This window comes from Fukomys damarensis, unplaced genomic scaffold, assembly GCF_012274545.1.
Source record: "Fukomys damarensis isolate Sample0158 unplaced genomic scaffold, DMR_v1.0_HiC HiC_scaffold_19, whole genome shotgun sequence".
Classification (NCBI taxonomy): domain Eukaryota; kingdom Metazoa; phylum Chordata; class Mammalia; order Rodentia; family Bathyergidae; genus Fukomys; species Fukomys damarensis.
In genome coordinates this window covers 64,948,213-64,959,093 of record NW_022900931.1, presented here as the reverse complement: position 1 = coordinate 64,959,093, position 10,881 = coordinate 64,948,213, and the positions used below count along the sequence as shown (strand labels likewise).

Sequence of the window (10,881 nt, the reverse complement as noted above, 5' to 3'; positions counted from 1 at the left end):
CCCCGATCTAAGCCCCGCCCCCACCAGCGAGGCCCAGGACAAAACAGGGCCACGCCCTCCACCCTGCCCCCCCTTCCTGCCAGCCAGTGCACATGCGCAGACTCTCTCAGGCCTGGGTTGGGCGGGGAGACACAGAAGGCCAGGGCTGGCTGAGGCCCCGCCCCCACCGTCTCCACCACGCCCTTCTGGGCGCTGGTCCAGCTCAGGCCCTACCCGCAGCTGCGCCCCATGCCCCAGCCTTGCCCAGCCCCCCTCAGCCCGTGGAGCTCCATTCCCTCTTCCCGGACCGAGCTGCGTGTCCCACCACATTAGGCAGCCTCGCCCTTCCTCGGCTCCCTCTCCTCTGGCCACCGTCCTGATCCTCCACCCACCCCTAGCAGGGACCGCGTGGGGACCTCCTGTCATCAGCCCAGTTCCAAACCCCCGTGGGTAGGAAGGTCCAATCCTGTGTGACCGTGGCAAGCAGTCTAACTGATGTGCCCCTCTTAATCCTCTTATAAAAAGGGGCTAAATAGCAGTACCTACGCCACAGGGGGCTTGGGTATTAAATGTTAAGCTATGAAAAGCACCGGAGCAATGTGTGGTCCTTTCCTTGCTCTCCTTCCCATTCAACCTGCACAGCTTCCTGCACTCAGAACCCTTGTCTGACTCTCATTTTAGAGAGGCGCATCAGAGTCCTGGGACCAAAGGCCCTGTGGAAGACATCATACCCCCCACCCTCACCTCCCACCCTCTCCCCTTTGCGCTCTGGGTTCCAGCTGCATGGCTTTGTGAGCCTTAGTCATAGCAGCTGGCTCCTGCCTCAGGGCCATTGCACTTATTACTGACTTATTATTGACTAATCATTGTGTCTTTCCCTACACGTGAACCTCTTGAAGGCAGGGAGTTTTGTGTGATTTGTTCCCTGATGCGACTTCACCCCCTGGAGCAGTGTCTGCGTGTAGTGGGTATTCAGTAAACACTTGCAGAATGAACGGGCAGCCCTGGGACGCACTGGGGTGGCTTCGGCGGGTGGTGAGACCCCATTCAAGGTAGTCACCCTGCAATTAGGGGCGCAGCCATTTTTGTGGCGGGACTTGGCTCCTTCCCCACAGAACGTTTCTCCTTATGACCCACGACAAGGAGACTGGAGACGCGTTTACAGAGTGGGCAACTGAAGCTGGAGGGAGGGAACGTCTGGGACAACAAACGGGGACCCGGAGTAGAATCTGGACCTAGCGTTTGCAACCATCAAAGGTCACAGTTTGAGGTGTCAATTCTTTTCTGTGTTTTGGAGTCAGGGTCTTGCAAGTGCAGGCTGGCCTTGAACGCACTGCTTAGCTCAGGCTGTGCATCACCCTTCTGCCTCAACCTCCTGAGTGCTGGGATCACTGGCGTAGCCACCACGAAGGGCTTCCATGTCTTACCCAAGGCGGGCCTGGCTTTCCTCTGGGGTGAGCTGGTCAAATTCCTTGGCCACTTCCCGTCCTAGAAAGGCCTCGTGGTCGTACTGGAAGTTTCCGTGGGCGTCGTCATGCGCGGCGTCGCTCAGGGGGGCTGCCTGGTGCACCCTGGCTTGGCCGTGAGGACCTGCGTCAGGGGGTGGCTTCCCCTGAGCCCCGCGCCGCAGGAGCAGCAGCAGCAGCAGCAGCAGCAGAGGCGGCAGCAGGAGGAATGACCGGCGCCACATCATCGGTCCCTGGGAAGCAGTAGGGTCGGAGGTCAGGAGGCACGGGGGAAAGGGCAGGAATGGGTCAGAGCCGGATGGGGTGGCAGGGGTTACCTGGGACAGGACTAGGAGATGGGAGGTGCCTGCTGAAAGTTTAGGGCTCAGAGGGGCCGGCAGCGGGGAGGAGGAGGACAGGGTGCCCGGAGAGGGCCTCCATCTTCCGGGTCCCCCGAGGTCCCGGAGCGGGCAGAGGTGATCCCAAGCAAGAGTGGAGCGCGGCCCTCGAAAAGCGCAGGGCATGGTGATGGCCAGAGAAGGTACAGCGGGACCCCCAGGTCGCCCCCGGCCCGGACCCTGACCCTGTGGCCGAGCCCCCTCCCTGATTTCCCCAGACACACGCAGTTACCCTGTTATCCGGCTTCTCGCTGCTCCCCACGCTCTGCTCCGCGGTCTCTCAAAGATGCCCAATTTGGCCGCTATCCAGCCAGGCCCCACCCCGGTGGCGCCAAGACCACGCCCTCCGACCAATGAGCGCGGGCGAGGAACCCTGGGGGCGTGGCCAGAGAGCGGCGGGAGTGCCGCGGGCCGCCCTCGCCACGTCCACAAAGGAAAAGCTGGGTGGCCGGAGGAAGGTCGGGTGGGCGAAGACTGAGTGGCGCGGCCTGGAAGAACCACAACTCCCGGCAGGGATCGGGGCGCCCTGTCCGACCACCTCCAGGGGCACTCTCCCCAAAGTCTTATGGGAAATGTATTTTTCTCCCATTCCCTTTGTGGGGCTGGTTTAAGGAGAACCAAGGGGCTGGAGATATCATTTCCTTTCCCTCCAAGAAGGAGCAACTCTTCTCTTCTGCTCCTTCAAGTATTCAGAACATACTCCAGCCAAGAGTTCTTTAGAATGCCTGGCATGGTGTAGGCACTTCGTAAATATTTGTGAAACTGATTGAATTAAAAATAGATGAGTCGATACAGAAAAATGGCAGATTCTTGAAGTGGGCACGGTGGCGCACACCTGTAATCCTAGCACTCAGGAGGCTGAGGCAGGAGGGTCGCCAGGAGTTCGGGGCCAGCCTGGGTTACATAGATGAGTTCGAGGCCAGCCTGGACTACATGGCGAGACCCTGTCTCGTAAAACAGAAAAACAAGAAAAACAAAAAATGGACAGATTCTCACATGGCCACCTGTTGGCTATAGGAGCGACCTGAATATGCTCTACTCTTGCGCCACCGAGTCCTCCTACCCATTCGTTACCTCCCCAGCCAGCAAACTGAAAAGGATCGAGAACACACAGATTTGGGCCCAAACTCGCGTTTATATGTGAAGGTGGAAAGGGGCCCAAGATGTTGGGAGGGGGCACTGAGGCAGACCCGGGGGAGGCTCCATGGGGAGCTGGGCCCAACACTTGTTCTGGAGGCTCAGAGATCCAGGATTCCAGGGGTCTCACAGCAGAGACGACAGCATCGGCTGGGGACGTCAGGCGGCGCCATTGGCGTCTGAAGAGTCGGGCTCCGGGGACAGCCCGGGGCCGGGCAACAGGGCCCCGATGTCGTCCCCGCGGAGGGAGATCCAGGGCGCTGATCCATGGGGAGCTGGGCCCAACACTTGTTCTGGAGGCTCAGAGATCCAGGATTCCAGGGGTCTCACAGCAGAGACGACAGCATCGGCTGGGGACGTCAGGCGGCGCCATTGGCGTCTGAAGAGTCGGGCTCCGGGGACAGCCCGGGGCCGGGCAACAGGGCCCCGATGTCGTCCCCGCGGAGGGAGATCCAGGGCGCTGAGCGCTGAACCTCCGCCACAGCAGAACTCCTCCCACGGCCGCGGCCACCAGCAGCAAGAGGCCCACGACGACGCCCACCACCAGCACGGAGGACTCGGCTGGCGACTCTGCGGCCGGAGAACGCCGGGATGTGTCCAGCCCTCCACCTGTTCTAGAGGCCCGGAAGTGGGGGTCCTGCCCCTCCCAGACTCCGAGATCCCCAGCTGACACCTGGCCCCGGGCAGAGTGTCCCAGGTTGGGTGTTGAGAATCAGCAATAGCAGCTGGGGCGTGGTGGCGCACGCCTGTCATCTCAGCGCTTGGGAGGCTGAGGCAGGAGGATCACCACGAGTTCGAGGACAGCCCGGGCTCCACACTTAGTCTCAAGGACAGAGAGCGAGAGAGAGCGCGAGAGAGAGAAAACCAGACCAGCCATAGCGAGAAGAGGTCACCCTGCCTGGGGACCTACAGCAGCAGGTGGTTGGAGCGCGCGGGGGCGCAGCAGTAGCGAGGCAGGGGCGGTCAGTCTTGGTGAGCGCCGGCAGCGGCAGAAAGCAAACAGTTGGACTCCCTGAAGAGCAGCAGCAGCGGGGGACAGAGGGCCGGCCGCAGCGCCAGCAGGTGCAGCAGGGTGGAGCAGCCAAGCCCGGGACACCGGCTTTAGCAGGCACAGGTGTGGCTGCGGCAGCGGACAGGGACACTCAGGGAGTGGGACGTCCCGGGCTCACCCAGCTCCACCAAGAGGGGCTGCGGCAGCCCTGCGTGCCGCACCAGGCAGCGGTAGTGGTGCTCATCGCCGCGCTGCACCATGAGCGATGACCACGCGTGGAAGGAGCCGTCACCATTGGGGCCGAAGCCGCCCCGCCCGCTGCCAGCTGCCAGCCCATTGCGCAGAAAGCGCAGCTGCAGCTCCGGTGGGTAGAAGGAAAAGGCGCTGCAGGTGAGCTCGGAGAAGCCAGCGATGCCAGGCCGGGCCTTCAGGCGCATGGAAGGTGGCTCTGTGGAGACAGGGAGCGGCTGAGCTCAGGGCAGGGCGGGACAGCATGCGCCACCATCCTGGGCACTGTACTGCGCTGAACCTGGAGAATGTAGGGGTAAAGAGAGAGGATCAGGTGCAGTAGCTCAGGAGGCTGAGGCGGGAGGATTCCCAGTTCAAAGCAAGCCAGGGGCTATACAGTGAGTTCAAGGCCAGCTTGCACTACATAGCCAGACCCTGTCTCAACCCGTAATATAAATAAATAGCAAGCCAGATGTGATAGCACTCGCCTACAATCCTAGGTGCTCAGGAGGCTGAGGCAGGAGGACCTCAAGTTCAAGTCCTGCCTGGGCAACTTAGCAAGACTGTCTCAAAGTATATCAACTTGCAAAAGTGTTGGAGCTGTGCTCAGCGTCAGCACACACCAGGCTTGGTTCAACCCCAGTGCTTCTCCCCTCCCATCATCTGGAACTAGGGCAAAGGGTTCTGAGTGCCTGCCAGGCAGGGCTGAGCCTTGGGCTGGCAGCCACGAGGGTGGGTCTTCCCAGGCCCATCCTGGCTGTGGCTGGCTCCAAACTCAGCAGAAGCACAGTTCAGTGATTCTTTGGAAGTGGAGTCTGCAGCCCTGCTCCAAGTTCCTGGATGGCCTGTGAGGGCGGTGCCCCGTCATCAGCGGTTCTGCGTCCTTCTCCCATGCCTGCCGCTTTCCAGGAAGCACTGGCTCTGCCCTGTGGTGGCCAGTCCCTGCCACATCACTTTTGTGTTTTTGAGACTGGGTCTCAATATCTAGCCTGGGTTGGCCTTGAATTCACAGCGATCCTCCTGCCTCAGCTTCCCAGGTGCTGAGATTCAAGGCGTGGGTCACCGTTCCTAGCCCATACCATTTGAATCTTCAGAGCACGGTGTTTATAGTCTAGGCTAAATTCAAGCACAGAAAATCCACCCGCCTTTCTTTCTGCTTAATAAGGGCCCAAGGCTAAAAACATTGAAAAGAATTAAGTAGTTGGGTGAGGTGGTGCAGGCCTGTCATCCCAGCAGCCCTTGGGGAGGCTGAGGCAGGAGGTTGAAAGTTTAAACTGAGCCTGGGCACTTTATTGATTTAGCAAGACTCTGTCTCCAAAATTTTAAAAGTAGGGACGTTGAAGATTTAGTGGTAGATCGCTTGTCTATCAAGTGTGAGGTGCTGGGTTCAGTCCTCATTACCAAAAATTTAAAAAACAAGAATAAACTTAAAACATAGAAGAGGCCAGATATGCTGGCGCACGCCTGTAAGCCCAGCCTTGGGAGGCTGAGACAGGAGGATTGCTGGGAGTTCGAGGCCAGCTTGAACTGCATAGTGAGACCTTGTCTCCCAAAAGAAAAAGGCCAGGTATGTAGCTCAGTAAAGAAAGCCTTGGATTCAACCACTAATTAAAAGTAGTGTTCTGAGTAGTGATTTCTGATTTAATCCAAATTTTAATGACCATGACCTCTGCCCACACATGCTCACTTACACAATTTCTAGAGAGGTCGTGATACTGACTGCCAGGATGGGTTTCGGTGGATTTGAGAGGCTGTAAATTTATGTGCAGTGTTTTTTTTTTCCCCCAGTACCGGGGATCGAACTCAGGACCTCACACTTGTGAGGCAGGTGTGGCCCCACTGAGCTACATCCCCAGCCCAGAAGGACAAATTCTACGTACTTCCACCTGTAGGGGTTGTTGGAAGTCCTAAACTCATGGGAGAGAAAGTAGAAGGGAGGTCACCGTGCTGCAGGCTGGAGAAACAGCGTCGCGGCATGGTGAGGACAGTTTTAGACACTGAGCTACAAATGGCCTAGAAATCTGCTGGATGAGGCTATGTGCCTTTACTCTTTCTTTCTTTTCTCTCTCTCTCTCTCTCTCTCTCTCTCTCTCTCTCTCCCCCTCTCTCTGTCTCTCTCTCTCTTTCTTTCACAGGGTCTCACTGTGTAGCCCAGGCTGGCCTCGAACTCACAATGATCCTCCTGCCTCAGCCTCCTCACTCCTGGGATGACAGGCTTGCGTGACTACTCCCAGCTACAGCGTCAGTTTTTTAAACTAGGGAAAAAAACCAGCTAGCATAAACATTCCAAAAAATATCACACATGCAGGTAGCTAAGAATGTGACTGTGTCATCAGACAACCAAAAATAAAATCATAATAAGATCCCACTGCATACTCGTCAGACTGGATACCGTGAAAAATGGGAAAGTATCCATTTCTCGCAAGTCTGGATCAACCAGAACTCTATACAGATACTGGGAGAAAACAGTCAGCACAAGCTACTAAAGTTGATCGTATTACTACCCTGAGGTATTTCCAAAGAATAAATAAATATACAGATCCACACACACATACAGTTGGGAGAAATGGCACCTGCCTGTAGACCCAAGTACCTGGGAGGCTGAGGCAGGAGGATCACTTAAACCCTGAAATTCAACACTAGCCAGCCCTGGGCAACATAGTGACAGCCTACCTCAAAAAAAAAAAAAAAAAAAAAAAAAAAAAAAAAAAAAAAAAAAAAAAAGTAAGAGGGCCAGGAATCTAGCTCAGTGGTTCCGCCGCCTGCCTTGGAAGCACAAAGGTCCGAGTTCAATCCCCGGTACCAAAAAAAAAAAAAGTAAGAGAATATTCATAGAAAGCCAGATTTGGTAGTTCATGCCTCTAATCCCAGAACTCTCTGAAAGGCTAAGGCAAGAAGATTGATTGCTCAGCCTAGGCAATTTAGCGAGACTCTGTCTCAAAATAAAAAATAAAAAGGGGGCTGGGCATGGTGGCTCATGCCTGTAATCCCAGCACTCAGGAGGCTGAGGCAGGAGGATCTCTGCGAGTTCAAGAACAGCCTGGGCTACACAGGGAGTTCCAGGTCAGTCAACTACATAGTGAGACCCCGTCTCAAAAAACAAAAAACAAAACAAACAGACAGCATAAAAAGGGCCTGGAGATGTAGCTTAGTGTGAAGGCCCTAGGTTTGATCCCTTGCACCATAAAAATAAAATAAATAAATACATAAAGCACCCCTTTATTTCGTCCAGATTGTCAGGATAGGTCCTTCCGGGATCCAAGGCTGAAGATAAGGCCCGTACAGCACCCCAAGCACAGGGCCCCTGCAGTGTGAACAGCAAATGCCAAGGCCAGGTGGGCAGAGCTGGCTCTGGGAGGAGAGGAGAGAGAAGCGGCAGGCACTGCAGACCTGGGGTTTTATTCTCAGACTCACAGGAAGCCACGGGTGCCGTGGGTGCTGGCTGTTTGGAAACGCGCCCCTGACTGCTGCAGGGTGCGTGGGGAGAGGCGCAAGAGGGAGACCACAGCGGAGGGCGTGAAGGACACAAGCGCTCTAAGAGCAGGGGGAGGTGCGCACCTGTTGGCCCAGCTTCGTGGGGAGGCTGAGGCAGGAGGATCACTTAAACTCTGGTGTTTGAGACCAGCTTGGGCAACGGGGCCGGACAGTGTAAGAAATAAAACACACGATCGTATCCGTGAGTTCATAATATATACCCAAAATACAACCCACCGATCCCTTCAGAGGTCGCTAGCTGGTGATCCAAAATCTAGATAGCAACCGGGCGTGGTGGCGCATGTCTGTGATCTCAGCACTCGGCAGGCTGAGCCAGGAGGATCGCCACAAGTTTGAGGCCAGCCTGGGCTACATAGTGAGAGGCATTGTCTCAGAAAAAGCAACAAAAAAAATTTTGTTTTGGGCCTGGGATTTAGCTCTACGGTGCTGCCGCCTGCCTCGCAAGCCCCAAGGTCCCGAGTTCACTACCCAATACTAAAAAAAAAAAAAATTTTGTTTTGAATCACAATCAAATCTAGCTTCTGGATCATGCTATCACTTTACAGAACAGAAAAACAACCACATTCCACAACCAAAGAGCAAAATCCAGCCTGGGCAAAATCCAACAGCAAATAACTGAGTTTCTTCTAAGGAATTTACTAGGAAAGGAGAGGGAGAGGCAGAGAGAGAGGAAAAACTGCAGATGTGAAAACATTCAAAATCACAAAAATTAACTCAAGTCAAAGCATGGATGTGTGAAATGTAAAACCCTAAGAGTCCCTGAGATAGAAGATGTGAGGGACCTCGGCTTGGCAGCTGACACATCCCGCCAGACACACAGTCCGGGAGAAAAGAGAGATGACTCCAACCTCATCACTGTTCCAAGCCTCTGTGTCCTGAGACATTGTTAAAGAGAACCGGGTCAGCCAAGAATGGAGGCTGCGGAACATCTGTGTGCAAGACACCATCCGACCAAGGGCTGGCTCTGAAACACAGCTCTCAGAACCAAACAATAAGAAAAAGACACTGTCCTGCCAACCCACAGGAGGCTGAGGCAGGAGAGTCACCCGGGCTACAGAGCAAGATCTTATCTCAAAAAACCTAAAAAAAAAAAAAAAAAAAAAATCCCAAAACAGAAACAGCCAGGCATGGTGGCGCACGCCTGTCATCCCAGCACTCGGGAGGCTGAGGCAGGAGGATCGCTGTGAGTTTGACACCAGTCTGGGCTACATAGTGAGTTCCAGGTCAGTCTCAACTACATAGTGAGACCCTGTCTCAAAATAACCAAAAACCAAACCAAACCAAACAAAAAACCTAATACAAAAACAAGAACAGAAAAAGAGTAAGAGACACCGAAGAGATGGAGCACGTGAATGCAATGTATGGCCCTGGGGTAGATCCTGACTCAAACCTCTATCTACCTTTCCTTCGGTACCAGGGATCGAACTCGGGACCATTCACTTGCAAGGCAGGTGGCAGCACCACTGAGCTAAATCCCCAGCCCTTTAATTTGCTTTTTGCAGTACCAGGGATCAACTCCAGACCTTGTGCTAGCAAGGCAGGCGGCAGAACCACTGAGCTAAATCCCTGGCTTAATTTGTTTTCTGAGACAGGGTCTCATTATATGTAGTTCAGGCTGGCCTTAAACTCACAGTGATCCTCCTGCCTCAGCCTCCCAAGTGGTGGGATTTCTGGCATGTGCCACCACGCCCAGAGTGTTGCTACTTATTGAGTCATAGGGATGATAATACTATTCCCTCTTCTTAAATGAGCTTGAGAATTTCCCTAATCAAAAAAGAAAAACAAAACAAAAAAATCACCTGCTCGAGTCTCCCTTGTCTTCTGTAGCACTTAGTGAGGCTACATGGCCTCCTTCCCTGGACTCGGGTGCACCGGCAGCCTCTGCCCAGCAGCAGGAGGGGACACATACACCCCGCCCTCTTTGCCAGAACCCAAGGAGCCCCGTGCTGAATGTGGGGGGTCTCGGGCACGTGGAGGGGACTTCCGGGAGGAGGCGACACCCACGCGGGCCCCTGAGGACAGGAGATGATCAGAGAGGGTCGCAGGGGACCAGAGGGGGGACAGAGCTTGCAGCAGAGAAGAGCGGTGCAGCTGCTGGAGGGTAGTGCCCACACCTGGGGGTGCCAAGGAGGACATTAAGGCAAGGAGCTGGACTCGTCCGGAGGCGCTGCGTGGGGAGGGAGCAGGGTGGGGCCGGCAGCTCTAGGTAAACAGCAATGGGGGGGACACTGGAGACCACGCAGTGCTGTGACCCCAGCACTCGGGAGGCTGAGGCAGGAGGCTCGCCCGAGTCCGAGACCAGCCTGGGCCACACGGCAAGACCCTGACTCAAGAAAGCAAGGACAAGAGAGCGGAGCGTGCTCACCCTTCCACTCCAGGTTCATGCGGCCCCGCTCCAGGTGGTCCAGCAGCCGCTGTGGGCAGGAGCTGAGCAGGAAGGTCCTCTCCCTGGCCACCGCCTCGGCCTGCTGCTGCCACTGCGTGCTGATCGTCAGGGCCTCGGGCCAGTCGCCCGTCCAGCTGCCGTTCCTGGGGTGGAACTGCATGAAGTCCTCGCCGTTCAGGGCGAACAGGGCCGTGGGCACCGAGGCGTTGTCAGGGCTGAGCTCACAGCCCAGCAGGCCCTGCAGGGTGTAGGGGCCTGGGGTGGCCAGGACGGGAACAGGGTGAGGAGCGGGGCCGGGCCTCCCCTCCTCCCTCAGACCCAGAGTCCGGGCCCCACCTTCTCCCTCCAGGGCTCTGAGGGCATCCAGGAAGAGCCTCTCCTTGTTTCTCAGGTCTGTGGTCTCCTTCTCCCAGTACCAGGACACCTGGTTTTCCCACACCCAGGCCCCGCAGGGCTCCGCCTCCTTGCGCAGGCTGCTGTAGCTCAGGTACTGCTGCGGCCCCAGCCAGCCGGACACCCAGAAGGCGGGGGACCCCGAGGCGGGGGAAGACACAGCTGTGAGGTGGTACAGGAGGGACAGATGGCTCTCTGCGGGGAGACGGGGTGGACAGTCAGAGGGGTGGGGGGCCCACAGCCTGGGAGACCTGACTGCTGCCAGAGGAGGGGACAGGGACACAGGGAGAGGGGACAGGGACACGGGGAGAGGGGACAGGGACACAGGGAGAGGGGACAGGGACACGGAGAGAGGGGACAGGGACACAGGGAGAGACAAGGACACAGGGAGAGGGGACAGGGACACGGAGAGAGTGGCAGGAGCCCAGG

General features: G+C 56.3%; 2 protein-coding genes across 2 annotated transcripts in view; both read right to left on the bottom strand.

The window, feature by feature from the left end:
* Positions 1 to 2,532, bottom strand: part of Rcn3 (reticulocalbin 3) — a 9,683-nt gene extending 7,151 nt beyond the window's left edge. Inside the window, exons 1-2 of the mRNA XM_010640719.3 lie at positions 2,055 to 2,532; positions 1,407 to 1,678 (exon numbers count right to left, since the gene is read on the bottom strand). Coding sequence (XP_010639021.1) covers positions 1,407 to 1,672 — 266 coding nt within the window. The 5' untranslated portion in view covers positions 1,673 to 1,678; positions 2,055 to 2,532. The remainder of the gene's footprint in view (positions 1 to 1,406; positions 1,679 to 2,054) is intronic.
* Positions 2,533 to 2,921: 389 nt separating this feature from the next.
* The window catches only part of Fcgrt (Fc fragment of IgG receptor and transporter), an 8,888-nt gene continuing 928 nt past the window's right edge, over positions 2,922 to 10,881 (bottom strand). The window contains exons 2-6 of the mRNA XM_033766018.1: positions 10,396 to 10,767; positions 10,039 to 10,314; positions 4,129 to 4,398; positions 3,428 to 3,529; positions 2,922 to 3,234 (exon numbers count right to left, since the gene is read on the bottom strand). Coding sequence (XP_033621909.1) covers positions 3,119 to 3,234; positions 3,428 to 3,529; positions 4,129 to 4,398; positions 10,039 to 10,314; positions 10,396 to 10,767 — 1,136 coding nt within the window. The 3' untranslated portion in view covers positions 2,922 to 3,118. The remainder of the gene's footprint in view (positions 3,235 to 3,427; positions 3,530 to 4,128; positions 4,399 to 10,038; positions 10,315 to 10,395; positions 10,768 to 10,881) is intronic.